Below are 19,563 nucleotides of genomic sequence, written 5' to 3' on the forward strand. Positions count from 1 at the left end.
AACACTGCACCTTGTCAATGATAAGTGCAGCAGATTTAGTCTCAGCAGCTGTGAGCATGGATGGAGTAGGGATGTGGACTTGATAGGAATGATGGGTATGAGCTTGGATGCTGACACCTTCTTCTCTACTGAAAGCTCAGTAGTAGCCAGAGACAGCGGCCCCAGAACCTCAAGGCATTCAGCCACAGCCTCGTAGTCCACACAGCTTAGTGGCACCACATCTGTTGTTAGTGATGCAAGTGCTGCTCCCACTGGCTCACGCTGCTCATGGAGACATTGGAACATGAAGGAAGTGGAATTCCCACCACCAGGGACCATCAAGAGAGGCTGAACTGATCCACCTGAAGCCTTTTATACTGCACCTGGCAGGAGGCGGAGCTAAGGGAGGAGACCACCTGGGTTGCATTCTCAACCTTTGACTGAGGTTCAGCACATGTATAGAGTCAAAGTATCCTAACATCCATAGACTAGAACAATGTTTACCTTCTTAGAGTCAGTGATCTCCAGTATGATGACCTCATGACCTCTAGGGGCTTTAGGGAGAATATTTCCCACTCTGGTGAGCTCTCCCATCCATGGTGCCAAAGTGGAGTGACCAACAGATGCACAATATGAGTTTGTCACAGATGTTCCTGTTAGTAAAACATACAACATTGTAAATGTGTTTCTTCAGACTTTGTTAGCGTAGCATCCATTTAGCCAAAAGTGGACGGTTGAGATCATTTTTCACTTTTTGCTCTATTCTACATTTCTGAGAATCTAATGACTCCACCAGTATATATGACTGACAGATGATCAGACATGTTCCAGTTAAACTGAACACTGAACATCATGTTATTTAGAGAGAAAAGAAAGACTTTAAGGGAGCTTTGAACTGATTAAGACTGAAATGAAAAGGTCATGTAGTGATCCAAGGTCAGAAAGGAACCTGAAGAGGAGCATAGATGTAGAAAACCATCAGGTCAAAGCCAGACTCTGAATATATAGAAGAGTCAATGTCCTCAGTTCCTCTGAAGTCACGTGATTTAGTAGAAAGGCTGCAGCACAACAGACGCATGCGCACTCTCCTCTGAAGACTAGTCGGTCCTGTTGGTCTGGACATGTTTGATTTCTGCTAGAGACGTCATGTGACAGAAACCTGGAACATGGTTCCTCCTTCATCCAGTGTTGGAGTTTAATCATTAATATACTAATGTCAAATATACACTTTACATGCTCTTCATTCATTTGGAAGCTCTCTACGTGATGGTAGACAATGATTGACAGGTGAGATATGTTGTTATCGTTGTCATGGAGATCATTATCAGAGACACTCAGAGTGTCTATTTACTTTCTGTTTGTAGTGACTCAGTTCTTTATGGTTTGGTTATCGCCCATCGCTCCACCTCCATCGCTCCAACTTCCTGGTTGATTTCGCGGTGAAAGACAGACGAGTCGTCAGCGTCAGAGACTTTGAGCTTTATTTCAGTTTTATTTCAGTTTTATTTCAGTTTTCTTTCAGTTTTATTTCTGGTTTATTTCAGGTTTATTTCAGTTTTATTTCAGGTTTATTTCAGTTTTACTTCAACCTTCCACTGAATGTGATCTAGTCAGGTTGATAGATTGAAGTCAGGTAAACAGAGGAGGAAGAAGAAGACAAGATGGCTGCTGGAACATCTGCGTCTCTCTGCATGACTTTACTGAGCGTCGTCCTGTCTGTCTCTGCTGGTGAGTTGAAACCAAAGCGTCTTTAGCTCTGACATGTTCAGGAGACAACGTAGAGTCTGACTGGATCTAGAATCAGGGCTCTATAGTTTTCAACTTGTCTTTCAGGACAAAAACCAACAAGTAGAAAAAAGACATTTGTCCATAAGTGTCCCCTTGAACAGCACTGGTCATTGTCACATGCAGACAGCATACGTGTGTACATTTACATGTTAACAGTTAAAAACACAAACCCAATTCATTTAAACCTTCTTAAATAGCCCCATCTAACCATCTTTGACGTGTGCGGCAATCGCAGCATTCGCGTTCATTTCTGGAAGGCGTGGTTACGGTGCTACTATTTCACCTGGCAACAGAAATCCTATTTTGTGATTGGCTGATAGGTCACTGGTTCAAACAGAGCAGTCTGCTTTCTCCTCATCCATTCATAGATTATTAATCTGTGTTAATAATGTGAGGTGAGTTTTATCAGGTCTCAGTGTGATAAATGTCCTGTGTGGTGTGTGAACGTTCTACAGCAGCTCCAACATTAGTAGTCATCATTTTACTACATCGGCTACTACCAGCCATGTACCCCCTTCTCTCACGCACTTGTAGCAGCTAGAAAAAGAAATGTCTGAGAGCCTGACTGGTGGTAGCAGTTGAGGTCTCTGGAAGAGCAATCTATCTGTTTTAGCCATTTATCCATTTTTGGCAGTTAGCCAGGCGACCTAGTTTACCTCAGACTGATGACTTGACAGCTCAAATGACAGAACGTTATCAGAATTGTTGACGACATAATTTAAAGACCCAATCAAGAACAAGATTTGCATTTGCTTGTTTCTGGGGGGAAAGTATAGCTATATCATCAGGAGATTTGCACCTGCCCACCAATCACAGACATTTCAGGGAATCGGTGTCTTTCTTATTTAGGTGACCTAGCGCTAGCTACATTAGCAGCAAACTGATACATAGCTTCAAAGCCAGTTATCCTACAATCCAGCTATAACATACTTGACTCACATGAAAAACAGTCTTTTGATTTTTCATTTAGGTGGAGAATCAGAAAATGAGAAAATAGGGCTGCTTGATTATGGTAAAAATCATAATCATGATTATTAAAGATGATTATTCATTGATCTGAGAAGCATTTATTGAACTTTTAACTCTGGTATTTCTTTTAATAAGAACTGAAAAATACACATAAGTAAGAGAAAATTATATTAATAAAGTTAATTAAATAATATGTAAAAATAAAAAATAAACACTATCTCAGACTTTGGCAGGGCCAGAGTGGAGAATTTTTTATTCAACAATTTATTTTTAATACAAGATTCCCAATCAACAGTCCCTCGACCAATGAGGTGAGAGGGATTTCCGCTGTCAGCTCATTGGTCACAGAGCAGGAGACAGCCTGGGAATAAATTTACTTTAAATGTTCATATAAATCACCTGGTTATTCCTTAAATCCATTGACATTTTACACAGTATTTTTTATTTTCACGGTAGTACGGGACAAAGTGCGTCCCGTGACAGCTCAATACGAGACACGTAGCCTACTTTTGTTTGTAAATACAGGACGATTCCGTTTTTCAAGGGACGGTTGTCAACCTTAGCAGCGTGACATATCTTGCACAATATTTTCGTTTGTTCGGACTCAGACTCCTTGAAACCGAAGTGTTTCCACGCCACAGAATTCACTTCTTCCTGACCAAAGGAGCCTTTCTGCCATCCTCTATCGTCTTCTACACTTTTTTTTCCGACGGGGGCAAAGCGGGACAGAGCGCACAGGTGGAGATGGAAGGGTTCGCTGCATTTACCAAGACAAGGCATGCGGCAGAAAGATCGTTTTATTACGAATATCATATTTTCATGATCGAGGGAAGCCAACATCGAAATCAAAATCGAAATTCAATTAATCGCCCAGCCCTATGAGAAAACAACCCGTTATCCGTTTTTTCAGTTTCAAAATGTAATCAGGCTGAGTTCAGAATCAACTCTTTTGCGTACCCCCTTACGTCACTCTGCGTACCCCTGGGGGTACGCGTACCACAGGTTGGGAACCACTGGTCTAGGTCACATGATGCCTTTCGTGATCTTTTTTATGCAGTGTGGGTGAAAACACATATCCATTTCCTGTTGAAGAGTTGGATTTCAAGTTCATCTTTTATGACAGTCACTGTCAGCATGTCTGTTGTCTGGCTGAAGCTTGTGACCATCGTTTGTCTCTGTTGCACAGTTCTGACTGATGCAGGTAAGGCTGAGAATGATGTCATGACCAAAATGAAAAACATGCAAAGTGAGTTTTTGTGTCTTTTAATGCAGAGATCGAAGGAGTGGTATGGAAAACAGTTGGAGAAGAAATCACAATCCAGTGCAGATCTCAAAATGCCCCAGAGTACCTGCATCTGAAGATGGGTCTCAGTAAGGAGGTCGACATTTTTGTCACAGGAAACCACTCCAAGAAGATAACAGTTTCAGAACGCTTTTATGAGAGGCTTGTGCCAAATGGAGACTTGCCCAACGTGGATATTCTCATCAAAAACTTGACCTCGAAGGACACAGGACCATACTGGTGTGTGTATAAAAAGTTTAACAAGGAGACCCAAGAGCTCAGAGAAGTGGAAGGCTCAGGATCCGTCCTCCTGGTGGTGACAGGTCAGTTTATTTAGAAGGTTTACTCATTCACACGACAGAAATGTCTTCATTCAACAATCATATATTCTATCAGCGCAATATGTAAATCACAGCATAACCCAGTAGAGCTTTGTTACAGTTCACACACATTTAGCATAAACACAAACTCAATACTGTTTGGATACAATCTGAGTGAAGATAATCCAGTTTCTGTTATTGAGCAAAATGTAGAAATTCATTCATTCATTCATTCATTCATTCATTCATTCATTCATCTTCTGTACCAACTTACTCCTGTTAAGGGTCATGGGGGTCTGCTGGAGCCTGTCCCAGCTGTCAAAATGTAGAAATGTCACCTAAAACTGAAGTAGCCAGTCGTACATCAACAGATGCAGTACCAGGGTGTGACTCATCACATCAGAAGCTGGTCCTGGTGTCTGCTGTGATCGCTGCTGCTGCTGTGCTGCTTGGCGTCGTCATGGGCGTCCTCATTTGGATCATTCTTAAGGTACCTTTGGAACAGTTCATGTGGGTGTGTGTGTGTGTGTGTGTGTGTGTGTGTGTGTGTGTGTGTGTGTGTGTGTGTGTGTGTGTGTTACTGTAATTTAGCTCGTCTCCAAGGATTTAAGTGGGACGTATAAAATAATTCATTACATTTCTCCAGCAACACAAACACGATATTCTAATATGATCATATTGTTGCATACTTCTACAAATAATTCAGATTCAGATTCAGAAGAGAACTGCTGTATCAAGATGTAAATGCAGATAGAACTGATTTAACACTGACACAGTTTAAAAATATCTGACCAGAACATGTATAAAAGGAAACAGACAATGTCTCTTTAAAATGTTTTTAGACAAAATATAATTGTGAACAAAATCCAATCTGACCTGAAACGTAAAAGAAAAAACCAAACATATATATAAAACATGAACAAACAGACTGAAGTATTGTCCAAGAGTTTGCACTAAATAAAGTGCATGATTATCAGACTACTTATTGCACCATAACATGTTGACAACAATATCTTTTGCTGCCAGACCAAGACCAAGCCCTCGCGCACCACAGTGAAGCCAAGGCATGTCACCACCAACGATGCTGATGAAGAGATGCGTGGAACACTCAGACGCTAACGATCACGTCAGCCTGCAAGCAGCCAGTACTAAACTCTTTAAATATTCTCTTCTCCTGATGCTCAAGTGATGCAGGTGAGAAGGGCAGCCAGTCAGCATGTTTGCTGACAGACTCTAGAATCTCTCCAGGCTTGTGTACGTCTAAGACACAGTTCAGATGTGTGGAAAGCAAAATGGTCCAACTATTGGTGCTGCTTCTGAACATTAGATAGAAATACTTTGGCATGATGTGTTGCTGGACACAACTTTGTTTAAGAGTAGAAATTAAAGCACACATTTTCCATTTTACGTTGTGTGGCTTTGTTCTCTTTTTTACATTTAAATATGTTCTTTGTTCATTTCAGTACCTTCTTATAGTTTTGTACAAAGTTAATACATTTATTTTGGATAATATTTTATACAAATAAAGGCAGAACTACTTCAAATACTATGTATTGTAATAATAAGTGTAAATTAAAAATATATTTGTGGAATTTGTAGCAACGTCCTTAATGTTTTGAACTTTTATGGTGAAATTTATTTTCAGCAAAGCAAGCTTCTCAATGATGATAGTAATGTTGTAGTCCAGCAGCTTTGGGTTTATGTGGATCACTGAAACATAAGGATGGTGTGTCACATCCCTAGGTCTTACTGGAATGTTTTATTAGCAACAAGAAATAGAGGGTAAGCTTTAAATCTCAGCTTTAAACTTCCACTCACCTTCAGCTACAACATCAGGTAAATCAGGCCATTTGTCACTATGTTGTTTCCAAACTGGAACTCCTATTATTAGCTTGCTAAACACTTGTAATGCAGATAACTGTTAGGAAATGAATATGTTTTGTGAATTCAAGGGCATGGTTAAGAGATACTGCATAACTTTAGAATGTTAGTTACAAAAAATCTTTCAGATATCATTGTGCAGTTTGGCAAATGTTAACTTGTGCAGCGTGTGTGGTCATGAGCTGTGATAGTTTTGTTTCTGCATTAAGGAACGAACACATTAAAGTAGCAGTACTGTCTTTAAGAACTGGAGTATGTAGAGGTGCAAGAATGCAGGTTTTGTTGTGTGTCTGTGTGTGTCTGTGTGTGTCTGTGTGTGAGTGTGTGTCTGTGTGTGTCTGTGTGTGAGTATAGTGGGACCACTTGCAAAACGTCCAGTGAGTCATGGAAACTGTGCTTTGAGGTGAGTGGTCGCGCAAAACACAAACTGAGACCTGTTGTACAAGAAGAACAACCAAGGACTGAAAAGTATCTTCAGCACGATGTCACAACTACTTTGAGGCAGATACTTATTTTTAGCTTTTAGCTAAAATGTTCTTCTTTGTTCACCCATTAGTATTAATTCAGTCAGATTTTCACAAATACAGAAAACTCCCTTTTGTGCAGCAGCAGAAGTTTCTGTACTTGTCATAACGAGTCACAGGAAACACCAAACAATATGTGAGTCAATGCATTAGGTAAACAAGACACATAGCATGTAACCGCTAAGCAGTAATATTGTACAACAGTTAAACCCAGCCAAGGTGCTGGGAGACAGAGCCTCAACATTTAAGGCCTAGTCTGCTTTAACCACTTCCAGTCAGTCAGACTTCAGTGTCACCTTTGATGATATAAACACAAGTGTCACTTATCATGAGTTCATGAATAAAATGGCTCCTTACATGTGGCTCCATTAAAGACTTTATAACCTTATTATGGCAACAAATGACATGTGAGTGTAGGCAGGAGCTGAGTGAGAGGTTTGGAGTCTAATTTTACTGGAGCAGTATTCCACCACTGTTCCATCACAAAGTGTTTCAAAGCTAAAGATCTCTCAGGTATGTTACTGTAGTAACAGGATGTGGTTATGGTCTGACAGCACAGCCCCACACCACCACACCACCATCACACCACCACCACCATTTCATTCCTTTTGAAATGCATGGCTTCTATACAGGCTCTTTATTAGGTTACGGTTGCTTTACATGCTTTTACAAAGGTGTAGTTTGGTGCTTTTAATTTGAAAATCCTGCAGTCTCTCTGCACATCACTGGCTACTTTTATTGTCTCTCCTGTAATACCTGTTTGACTGTGGCTTTGTGTCTTCATCCAAGCTGTTGCTGAGTTTTTGCAGGCTTTTAATTTGAAAGTCTCTGTGTGTTTTGTATAGGTGTGCATGTATAAAGCTGGAAGTGCATGTCTCTCTATGCACTGATGAGTGTCTCTTTTACAGAAATGCTGGCCCATTAACTGTAATGTCTAATTCATTTGGAGCTCTTATTTTGGAGATTTATTTTTATGTCCTCATAAATCATACAAATAGTAGCGTGTGTGTGTGGGGGGGGACATTCTATCCAACGCACACCTTGTGGGTCTTTTTGGTCTCTTGGATGTGTAAACCAACTGTACAACTCTTGAAGCCATGCAGTGAGTTAATGGGAATCAGTGAGAGTGGACTCATTAAGTTCTTCCAAAAAGTGTCATTTATTAACATTACAAACATGAATACTCCACCAGCAGGGCCGTAGCACCAGATTCTGGGCCCTCTTCATGTCAGGGCCCCTATCCATGCCAGAGCACAAAGAGTGTGAGCAAAATAATAAAAAATTTAAAAAATGGGGCATTTCTTTCTAAATAAACAAGCATAAATCAGGTTTTAATCTAAACTCAGATCAGATTATATTGATGACTGGTTCTTTCATTCACCACCTGAATTGATGCATTTGTCCTACTTGTGCTCAAACACCTATAAACATTAGGCTACATCAACGTTTTGATCCATGACACATTTTGATTTAAAAACATTTATTGTTGAACAGGAGCCAACAACTGTACACAGAGAATCAAATCAAATAAATCATTTTTCAATAAAATTGTTCTTCAGCTTGCAGACAAAGAAATAAAGCCTTTCTAAAGCCTTACACCAGATGTAAGGATGTAATTTACATCCCAGTAAATGATTTCTGAAACTGGTTAATGTTGACAACTACCGTTAGCTGGCCCATAATCGCCTTCACTTGTAACAGCAAACTTTAGCATTCAGACATTGGCAACTGACAAACTGCATGCTGTCTGGACTACCGTTCATTAGATGCAGTTACACAACAAGTAATCTCAGTTCACCTTTCAGACAGAAAGCAGTTAACAGCTGCTTCCTCTCATTCTGCCTTATTTCTGTTTCTGGATCCCTGATTAGTGTTTTTTGGGCGCCATGGTGACAGCTAGCCTCCAGGTCATTCAGTCTGGGCTCACTGAGGTATTGACACCAGCCGCTGTCTATGGGCGGACTAAACCATTTTATGTCTCCAAGAGGGGGCCCCCAGAATGTCCAATATGTTGAGAGGGCTGTGACACAAAGTTCATTCTCTCAGTTGATGTTATCAATATATTTGAAATACATTATGACACCAATTAATTGGAGGGCCCAATTCATTCAAAAATAAATAAATAAATAAATAAAAATTCAGGATTTTCATGGGCCCTCTCCGTACTCGGGCCCTGGGTAGTCAGGTCCCCTTTTCCCCCCACTACCACGCCCATGTCCACCACTCCATCACAGTAATGAACCTTAAAGCAGCATTCATCTGTTTTTGCTGGTCAGTTCCCTTTGCACTACTGGATTTTGGGCATTTTGTGGGGGGTGGTGATCCAACAAGCTCTGTGACGTAGAAGTCTCAGGACAGGCAAAGTAATCTATGTCCTCCTGCTCTCTGCTCTCCTCTCTCCTCTGCTGGGGATGCTATGTCAACCTAGCTCACCAAAACATAAATAGAGACTGTGGGGTGAGGGTTTTTTTTTTTTTACATAAGGATGAAGAATTATTGGATTCTCTGATAAACAGACACACAGCTGCATTGACATAACACTGTGGCAATAAACAAAATGATGCCAGAACGTGTGATTTTCTTTCATTGTAGCCTACATTGTCTTTGGCCTCATAATAACTGCCCCAAACACAGTTTCCAGGTCTAAAAAGTAGCTTAGCCTAGGCCTACTAGTTACACAATTAATAGCCTAATAATGAAATCACAATAATAATCTATGGATGATACAACATACAAGCCCACCAAGTCTCATGCAATACGGTCTATAGGGGGCGCTACTGGTGACTCATGCCTCTGCATCCCGCTCGGGGACGACTTCTCCACGGCATGGACACCTTTATGATGCTTGCGATCATCTCGTTAAGCCGGACACACACTGTGCGATTGTCGGCTCATTTTGAGCTGATTTGCCACTCGGGTGACGAGGATAGATTAACACCTCACGACGAGCTCCTGCATCACAGCATCGGCCCGTATAGTGTGAGAACATGATTCGTGGGCTGCCAACTTTTGAACTCAGCGATCTAGTCGTGCAGTTTGAGATGGAGCTGAATCAAAGGATTTAAAATATGGCGCAGTGTATGCCCGGCTTTAGGGGTCCATGCAAACGAAGTTGCAGGATCCAGATCTGTTTCTTGCTATAGGCCAGGGATGGGCAACTGGGGAACTCACTCAAAGTGGCCCTTAGATTCATTTTTGAAAAGTATAAAAGTGTATCCTCTGCGGCAGGGCCGGTTTATGCTATGAGCAATGTGGGCGACCGCCCAGGGCACAATCTATGTAACATAATACATGTTAGTGAGGAAATGGAAAACGTTGAGTAGAAGAAGAAAATGAACTGCTTTTAACTAACAAACCAAACACTATGTTACTGTGTAGTTCAAAAACAAGCAGTCAACAGTAAGGAAAGGGAGAACAACTGTAGTGGAATGGTTGTGAAATGTGTCTCCAACAGGTTCTTGATATAGCATTTGAAGGAAAGTGATGAAGATGATACCCAGAGAGAAGAGCAGAGAGCAGGACCTCTCACAGTACCACAGTCAGTGAGAAGAAATGACAGGATTATTAGACAAGCTCCCCTCTCTCACACACACTGTCAAACTAAACTACTGCCATTCTCTGTGTCCCTCCATCATTCTTTTTAGAGATGGACAGAGAGATGGACAGTTGACAGATGTCTTCACGTCAGCTCTGCTTCTCTTCTACCGCCCATAGTGGCTCGCTGCCATCAGTCCAATATCCATTCCATCAATTAGGTCACTGTTAGATGGCTTCAATCCCATCTCTAATTCTTTGATTTCTTCAACAAATGATGGACTTGTGTTCCTCTCAGGAAAGTGAAGATGCCACCCAAAGAGATGAGCTGGAACCAGAGCAGAACCTGTCACAGTGCCACAGGTGAGACAAAACTACAATATCAGACCACTCTACCTCTGTTGCTTACTCTAACAGTCACATTACAATTCTTCTCTCTGTTGTTTGCTTGTGTCATTCTGAGGAAAGTGATGAAGATGATGGCCAGAGAGAAGAGAGAGCTCTAATCACAACTCAACTGAGCTACATGTCATCTGTCCACTTTCCCTCTGGTTTCCACAAAGCCATAAATGACACTCTGATTGTTAGACCATGTATGTACACACAGTGTCCACAGTCCATCTGGATGCTATGTCTCTTACTGAATACCTATTACTGGAAATGAATGAGTGGAAGCTAAACGTGAACATGGACTTATTGATTTTGGCTTTCTGAGCAGAAAAGGAAATATTTGTCCAAACAATTACTACTGTAACTAATTCAATTCATTCATTCATTCATTCATTCATCTTCTGTAACCTCTTGTCCAGCTGTCATTGGTCTAGAGGGGGGTCCACCCTGGACAGGTCTCCAGTCTATCCCAGCTGTCATTGGTCTAGAGGAGGGGTCCACCTTGGACAGGTCTCCAGTCTATCCCAGCTGTCATTGGTCTAGAGGGGGTCCACCCTGGACAGGTCTCCAGTCTATCCCAGCTGTCATTGGTCTAGAGGGGGGGTCCACCCTGGACAGGTCCCCAGTCTATCCCAGCTGTCATTGGTCTAGAGGGGGGGGGTCCACCCTGGACAGGTCTCCAGTCTATCCCAGCTGTCATTGGTCTAGAGGGGGGGTCCACCCTGGACAGGTCCCCAGTCTATCCCAGCTGTCATTGGTCTAGAGGGGGGGTCCACCCTGGACAGGTCTCCAGTCTATCCCAGCTGTCATTGGTCTAGAGGGGGGGTCCACCCTGGACAGGTCTCCAGTCTATCACAGGGCTAACACAGAGAGACACTCACACCTACGGCCAATTTAGATTGATTTAAGTCACTGAACTGTATCTGATCAGATGGTGTGATAGTGTCACTTCTCAGTACAGTGTGGTCTCCCTTGGCTGCTCTTAGTGTGTACATGAGTGAGTTTTGTATCTTGTGGTCAAATATGTCAGTTTGTACAAAAAGCAGCAAACTGTTTGTGGTCGTCTACTTCTCTGTTTCATTTCCATCAAAGGTGCTGAGACGAGAAAACAAACATGAAAACCTGCTGCCTTTCATTTAATCTCTTCTAAATATATAATCTATTAACTCATGTGCTACAGGAGTGTTAACATAAGCTGTAAATAAACAGGACTGCTATCGTGTCCTGAATGGAGGAAGGATTCTAGACGTCAGAGTTAACAGATCTCAACAAAGAGATATTACAGAGTCTGAAGCCAGGGGACCAGAGTTTTGTACCAAACCAGTCTTGTCTGAGCAGGCTTTGGTTACATGCAGGTCATCAGATCAGATCTGACCTGATGGGCCCCCACACTGCAGATCTCTGGACATCTAGAGGGATGAGGTGGTGGTGATGAAGAGGAGGGAGGATGATTGCACATTAGGACCTCTGCAAGGAAGAGTCACAGAATTACACAGATATTCCATGAAAATGGAGGCAGAACAGCAGAACGTTCATTAATGGAACTCTGTGTGTTTTATTCTCCAGACAGTGATCCAGCTGCAGAGAACGTCACTTATGGACAAATAGACATCAGACCAAAAAGGACCTGAGGTACAGCTGCTCTTTACTTTCAACTTTAGACAGAGATACCAGTCTCTAAAGCTAAGCTAAGCTAAGCTAAGCTAAGCTAAGCACTTCCTGACTCAGATCAGTATTCCTGGCTACAATTAGACCATGAAGACAACAGAACTCTCCCAGTTACTCAGAGAAAGGTCTATTGAACAGTCACAGGACTGTTACACCAAAGGTTCAAGTCACTGAACATGTCCTGGAGTTCGGTTAAATTCACCATTAAGAAATAGAAGGAACATGGCACATGTGTAGACCGTGCTGACAATCTGAGTGGTCTTCTACGGCTACTTGTAAATGTAGAGGGTAAAATGAATGCAGCAAATTTTAGGGAAATCCTTGAGGACAATCTGATTTAGTCTGCAAGAGGACTAGGATTTGGGACAATGAACCAAAGCAAACAGCAAATGTAGACAGACAAAGTTTAAAGACAAAAAGGTGAATGTTCTGCAGGGGCCCGAGTCAAACCTAGAGAAACAACTGTTGGGAAATCTACTCAGTATCTTTTCTGTCATTGTCAGTTGTCGATTGTCATTGAAGTGTCATAAGACAACACTAAACATAAACTATCCTGCAGAGTGGAAACTGATGTTTCACTTATTGCTGCTGAATCTGAACCCAATTAAAAACTGGGTTTAGAGTTACCCTCTGGACTGACATGTCTGGAGTGACGGGCTGCTGCCCATGGGTCAGTCAGATCTGTTTCAAATATGCTTCAATCAAGTGTAAAGACTCTTTGGTCAATATTATATAGAAGATGTTTTAACATGGTGACATGTGTTCAGTTTGGCGTCCAGCTGACTCTGCAGAGCTGACGGTGTAGAAGGAAGTCTATGGTTCTGGTTCCTGTTTTTAAGTCTAACTGATGTGTAGTTAGTGTTTAACTCTGAGCTCTGGTCCACACTCAGTAGTTGTTAGTAGGATCCAGTCATCACTGGTTTGTTGTGAGGATGGAATTAGACTTTCTGAAACCATGAGAGAATAAAGAGACAGACTGATGAGAACAGAGATCCTCTGCTGGGAGTTTTCAGCCTCTCAAACTGTCTCTTGATCCAATTATTAATGTAGAACTTTAGAACTCTGCATGTAAAACCACAGCAGCAACTTCCTCCTGCTGACTGCACTGACCTGTAGTCTGATCAGATGGAGCTGATGTCACTATGGATATGAAGGAAGGGAACAGAAGGAAGTCTATGGTTCTGGTTCCTGTTTTTAAGTCTCACACCACGGCTTCCTGAGACAGTTTCTGTCAGGGTGCTGCTAACTCTGACCAGTTGTCAGACCTCATGTGGAAACTGCTGACTCTTCATTTATTCATGTGGTCCTCACCACATGTGTTTGTGGACACACGTCCCCTGGTGGGGAGACACTATGAGTGACACTTCACTTCCTTGTTCCACCAGAGCCAGAGGTCGTCTACTCTTCATCCTTAAAGGTTTAACCTCATTATGTTTGTACAACAATAGCTGGTTTCAACTCACCAGCAGAGACAGACAGGACGACGCTCAGTAAAGTCATGCAGAGAGACGCAGATGTTCCAGCAGCCATCTTGTCTTGGCAGGAAATGAAGCACAACTACATGACTCCAAAAAAACAAAAGATGAACTGACAAAGGAAAAAGGAAAAATGGATAACAAGAGACAGCTGAAACAATGAAAAGGGAGTGCACAATACTGAGGAAGGAAATCACCTATGGCAAAAGTTTCTTTGATGATTCTTGTTTTGTGGAGAAGCTGCAGCATTCAAGACGTTAGCGCCACCTACTGTTAAAACTAAATAGTTCAATACAGTTCATTCATTCATTCATTCATCTTCTGTAACCTCTTGTCCTCTGGAGGGGGGGTCCACCCTGGTCAGGTCTCCAGTCTATCCCAGCTGTCATTGGTCTAGAGGGGGGGTCCACCCTGGACAGGTCTCCAGTCTATCCCAGCTGTCATTGGTCTAGAGGGGGGGTCCACCCTGGACAGGTCTCCAGTCTATCCCAGCTGTCATTGGTCTAGAGGGGGGGTCCACCCTGGACAGGTCTCCAGTCTATCCCAGCTGTCATTGGTCTAGAGGGGGGGTCCACCCTGGACAGGTCTCCAGTCTATCCCAGGGCTAACACAGAGAGACACTTCAGACCCAATGTCCATGTGTTGATGATTAAATGAATGAAATAGCTTTAAATCAAAGGACTTCTTTCTATTCATTCAGAATAAATGATGACTGTATTAATATGTATCAGCTCATGTTCAGATAAACCAGCTGGAGTCAACCACAGTCTGTATGAACCATAGACTGAATAAAGATGGATGTAGGAACAGCTCCTCTACAGTGAAGACAAATCAACTAGAGCTCCCCCTGGTGTCTGGCTGCAGTAACTGCTGGAGGTAGAGCAGAGCGTTGGATTCATTCAATGAAAACTGGGACAAATGTTCAGGTCAGACTGGATATTTATTGAAACATTCAACAAAACTCATCATGTTTTCTCTCCACATATTTAATCAGAAACTTTTTACATTTTTAAACAAACTTTAGTTTCTTAAACTCTGAATGTGGAACAAGCAAAGCTTTATATTATAAACACATGAAAAATCTAATTTGAAATAAAAAACACATCAGTGTCTTTAGTTCTTATTGTTATTTAATGAAATAAATCAATCTCATGCCTCTCTCTGTCTGTAGTCTTTAGAGTTTATTTTCAGTGTAAACCCTTTTTCACAGGCCAACAACAAAACAACCAAAAGAAATTCAAACTATCAACAGTCCTCCCCTTCCAGTGGCAGCAATTTTTATTCCATCACTGCAGGACACTTCACCAGCAGGTTAGTAGGCTATGTCAATGAAGAGTCTCAGTCCTCCTCCCCCTCCTCCTCCTCTTCTGAAAAGCAACGTCAGCAGTTCTGGGGGAGAAGACTCGTCCTCATCTTCCTCCCAGCTGCTCAGGTCCTGGAGCATTTCTTGTTTCTCCTCTTCCTCCATGGAAAGGACAGCAGACAGTCTGAGTGTCCCCTCAAACTGTGTCTGGAGGCACCAGTCAGCTGCAGCCACGACATCTCATTCCTGCAGTAAAGATGAAAACATGCTCAAAGTATTTTGTGTGTCTTGATGTCATTCCCAACTAAGTCTTAACATTTCCAAAGTGTTTCCTGCACAGCGTTAACACACAGATCAGATTTAGTAATGAAGAATGCTGTCTTTATCAACCTCAAGTCAAATGTTCCTTCCCACAAATAATCAATGTGTATGTGATAGAATGAGCACACACTAACAGCCTGTGGACAGAAAATGCCAGGATGTAATATCATGCTTTGTGTCCCTGTTGTCTCGTTGTCTCCTGTTAGTGTCGTCTCCAGCGTCTTCCTTTTGTGTGACTTCACTTCCTGTTTTATTTTGAAGTCTTCCTGTCAAGTTTCCCACCTGTTGTGATTACCTAACGTCTCCCACCTGTGTTGATGACACCACCTGTGTCTCGTTTCCTCATGTATGTAAACCTTGTGTTTCTCTTTGTGTTTGTCACATGCTCTGTACCTGTCACATGCTCTGTACCTGCCACTTGTCCTGCTCTAGATTCTAATATTTTGCACATATTTGTGTTCCCCGGTAGAATTCCTACTCCTGTGAAGCCACCATGATGTTAAACCTGTTTGTTCTTTTAATATTTAATCTAAAGGAGCTGAAAACTACTGGACACATAATAGTAAATAAATGTCAGCTCTACACACCTGCTTGTCGCAGGTGCTCGCTGGAACAAGCATGATTTTAATGTCCAGGCCAGGCAGTGGCTGCTGGACTCTGTCTCTTCTGCAGCTTTGTTTCTTTGACTTCCACCTTTAACAGGTCTTCCTCTGAAGGTGGGACGTCCCGTATGACAAAGAGCTTTGATGTAACCATAGCATCATGACCAGTATAGATCTGGACATATTCAGACATCAGTTAGTCTAACCTCAGCCTTCAGGGTTTAAGCATCTGGGTGGCATGGTGCAGACACAGAGTCCTGCACTGGTTCAGGGTCAGGGCCTCCACACCAACCTCCAGATTATGAACTTCACCTTCAGCCGCCTGGTTGGGAACAAAACAAAGGACGCTGATGAACCCACAGCCCACACATGCACTGAACAGAAAGAGAAGCAGCTCCCAGAACACACTGAGTCCTGCTGCTTCCACTCCCAGGATACCTGACACTCCAACCTTGGAGGCCACCAGATGATCTGAAGACATTTCTACAAAGGAAGAAGGTGGCAGTACTTTAATATCACCATGCTGTCACATGACCTTACTAAGAAATGAGAAATGTTGTATGAAATGCTGCTCTCCTTTTACCTGAGGATGTCCATGTCATTGTCTTCAGTACTTGTGTGAAGCATAAGTGAGTCGTAGATCCTCATTTCTTTGACTTTGAAGTCAAACACCTCCAAGAAACTAAATCTGTCATCACTACATACCAGAACACAAAGTGTTAGCTCAGCTGACATCAATGTAGGCTGCTGAACAAAACCACTTCACCAACAATGTCACACTGACACATTTACCTGTCCAGCTCAATTAAAATCAAACCTTTAAAGTTCTGGTGGCTCAGCCAATCAATGAAGCGCTTCCCCGTCTCTGGAGCTGAATGACCCACTATTCTTGGGAGGAAGATCTTGTCTGGGACCTGTAGCACAACAGTAACATCAGGTGGGACAACACATTCCATGTTAAGACCACATGTCTCTTGTTCTTCTACCATGCAAACAAAAAATAAAATGACACCAAGGACCTGCAGGGATGTGCTTCACAACGTGGTCACTGACAGCGTCACTGTTTCACCATTCACGGTAGCACAGCATGTAGCAGTCATAGTGAGCCACAGAAGCACACTACAACAGAAAACAGAGCATTAATATTTTAGTAAACCTTGATCAGACGTTAAGAATCATATAGAGAAGGAGGAAATGAAAACCTGTGACCATATGAGGATTGTACAATGCTTCCAGACTGAAGACCTTCCCCTTTAAAACACAACAACATTTATGTTTCCACCTGTTTCCACCAGGATTATAGACGCTGGTACATTCTTAACATTTGATCACCCTGTCTACTTTTATACCATCATCAGTTAGTAACATCACATACTGACCAGACTTAGCAGCAGACTGGAGTCCCAGCATCCCATGCAGGCCAGTACACAACTGTGTGTTGCACAAGGCCAGCTCCTGTTAATCTTCTCATTATGGATCAATCAGCACCTTCCAGTCTGTCTGAAGTCTGCCTCCTTCATCTGGCACAATGAATACCTCCCAGACACAAGCTGACCATTGGACTGCTCTGCAGCTGAAGAGTTCACTTCAGTTGGTAGGGGAGGACAACTTTTGTCCTGGACGTCTCTGGTTCTTCTGATGGACCCATCATACAGGGAGAATCTTTCACATGTCCCTGTGACTGGATGTCTCGCTGCTATTCTGTCTCTTTCTGGCAGCAGTGGGAACAGGGACCTCAGGTTCTTAAGCCACTGCACATCAACCTGGAGTTCCTTCTTGGCTGCCAGTCTGATATGATCAGTGGTTGGGGACACAGTCTTCCATCATGTGGTTGGAACAACAAGTGTTTTGTGTTAGTTGTTAGTGCGACGATCAACCTGTCCAGCTACATCAGAAATGTAACAGGTGGGAAAGAGCTTGAAACTTCTAGCAGCCCGTCTGTGTGGTCTCTTGCTGACTCCGTCCGTCCAAAAGAGAAAGTTGAGATGATATACAACAGCATGTGGACAGGAAGAATGAAGGACACCACCTGGAGAAAGACAATAATCAATAATGTTATTGGAAGGAAAGAAGAAAAGAAGACATTGATGAAGCAAGGTTTAACTGAGCAGCAGCTTTGTGTAGCTTGATGAAAAGCTTTGGGTATACGTCCTTAAAGTCTAAGAGTTCCTGAAGCCTGTTGATCATGTCTGCTGTTGAGCCCTCAGAGGACACACCCAGGGCGTAACAGAGGAGAGGAGAGGAGAGGAGAGGAAGAGGAAGAGGAAGAGGAGAGGAGAGGAAGAGGAAGAGGAGTTTTCCAACATTCAGTAAAAAGAGAGACCATCAACGACACCTGGGGACTTGAAGCTCAGGATCTAAAGAGCAGAAAACTAAACTAATGTGATGCAAAGAATAAGGAGACAGGTTGATGAGTGAGGAGGCAGAGACAGTAGATAAAGCTAAGAAGTTGTTATTGAACAAATAAACCTGAAGAGAGAAGTGGAAAAAAGATAAGACAAGGTCAGTATGACTACAGTGATTAGATTCATATTAATGTAAAAGGCTGACTACAATCAAACTAAAAGTCTAATAACTCCAACCAGTAGCTACCATCAGTGGGCTGGGGCCTCAGTGGGAGGCAGACTACCAGTTACCTTCTCCTTCCCAGTGGCCTGGGCTACAACACTAAAATAATCCCATTAAAAGTCACCCAGTGTCTACTTGCATGCAACAGGAGTGAGGTCCTCACCACGGTGCCTAGCCTCCCACCTGACCACACCCAGGCTGCACTGACAATCAACAAAGGAACAACTCCCTGAAACACTAAGAAACTAAAAGGTTAAACAACTAAAAGCCACAACCCAAATGATCATTAAACAATATACTTTAAATAAACTTAATAAAGCTGGATCGATAAGACCAAAACAAACAGAAAGCCTGGTCCAAAAAGAAAAGAAAAGATAACAAATGAAACAGCAGAGGAAGAAACAAGGAGAGAGAGAACAGCAGATGTTTGATTTCTGCTAGAAACGTCATGACAGAAACCTGGAACATGTTTCCTCCTTCATCCAGTGTTGGAGTTTAATCATTAATATACTAATGTCAAATATTCACTCAGAGCGTCTCTTTACTTTCTGTTTGTAGTGACTCAGTTCTTTATGGTTTGATTATCGCCCATCGCGATCTGTTGCTCCAACTTCCTGGTTGATTGAGCGCTAGCGGCTGAAAAACAGACGAGTCGTCAGCGTCAGAGACTTTCAGGTTTATTTCAGGTTTATTTCAGTTTTATTTCAGGTTTATTTCAGGTTTATTTCAGTTTTATTTCAGTTTTATTTCAACCTTCCACTGAATGTGATCTAGTCAGGTTGATAGATTGAAGTCAGGAAAACAGAGGAGGAAGAAGAAGACAAGATGGCTGCTGGAACAGCAGCGTCTCTCTGCATGACTTTACTGAGCGTCGTCCTGTCTGTCTCTGCTGGTGAGTCCGGTTGAGTGAACGCTGGCGTGTTTAGCTGCCGCTGCTCTCCGGCTCTTTTTCCATTTAA

The 19,563-nt window shown here is 42.4% G+C and overlaps 1 protein-coding gene across 1 annotated transcript in view; it reads left to right on the top strand.

Moving 5' to 3' along the window:
* Nucleotides 1-1,385: 1,385 nt before the first annotated feature.
* The window catches only part of LOC311487906 (uncharacterized protein), a gene marked incomplete at its 3' end in the record, with an annotated part of 253,376 nt that continues 235,198 nt past the window's right edge, over nucleotides 1,386-19,563 (top strand). The window contains exon 1 of the mRNA XM_084544331.1: nucleotides 1,386-1,707. Coding sequence (XP_084400457.1) covers nucleotides 1,641-1,707 — 67 coding nt within the window. The 5' untranslated portion in view covers nucleotides 1,386-1,640. The remainder of the gene's footprint in view (nucleotides 1,708-19,563) is intronic.

Source organism: Chelon labrosus (assembly GCF_963514085.1).
Source record: "Chelon labrosus genome assembly, chromosome: 1".
Lineage (NCBI taxonomy): Eukaryota > Metazoa > Chordata > Actinopteri > Mugiliformes > Mugilidae > Chelon > Chelon labrosus.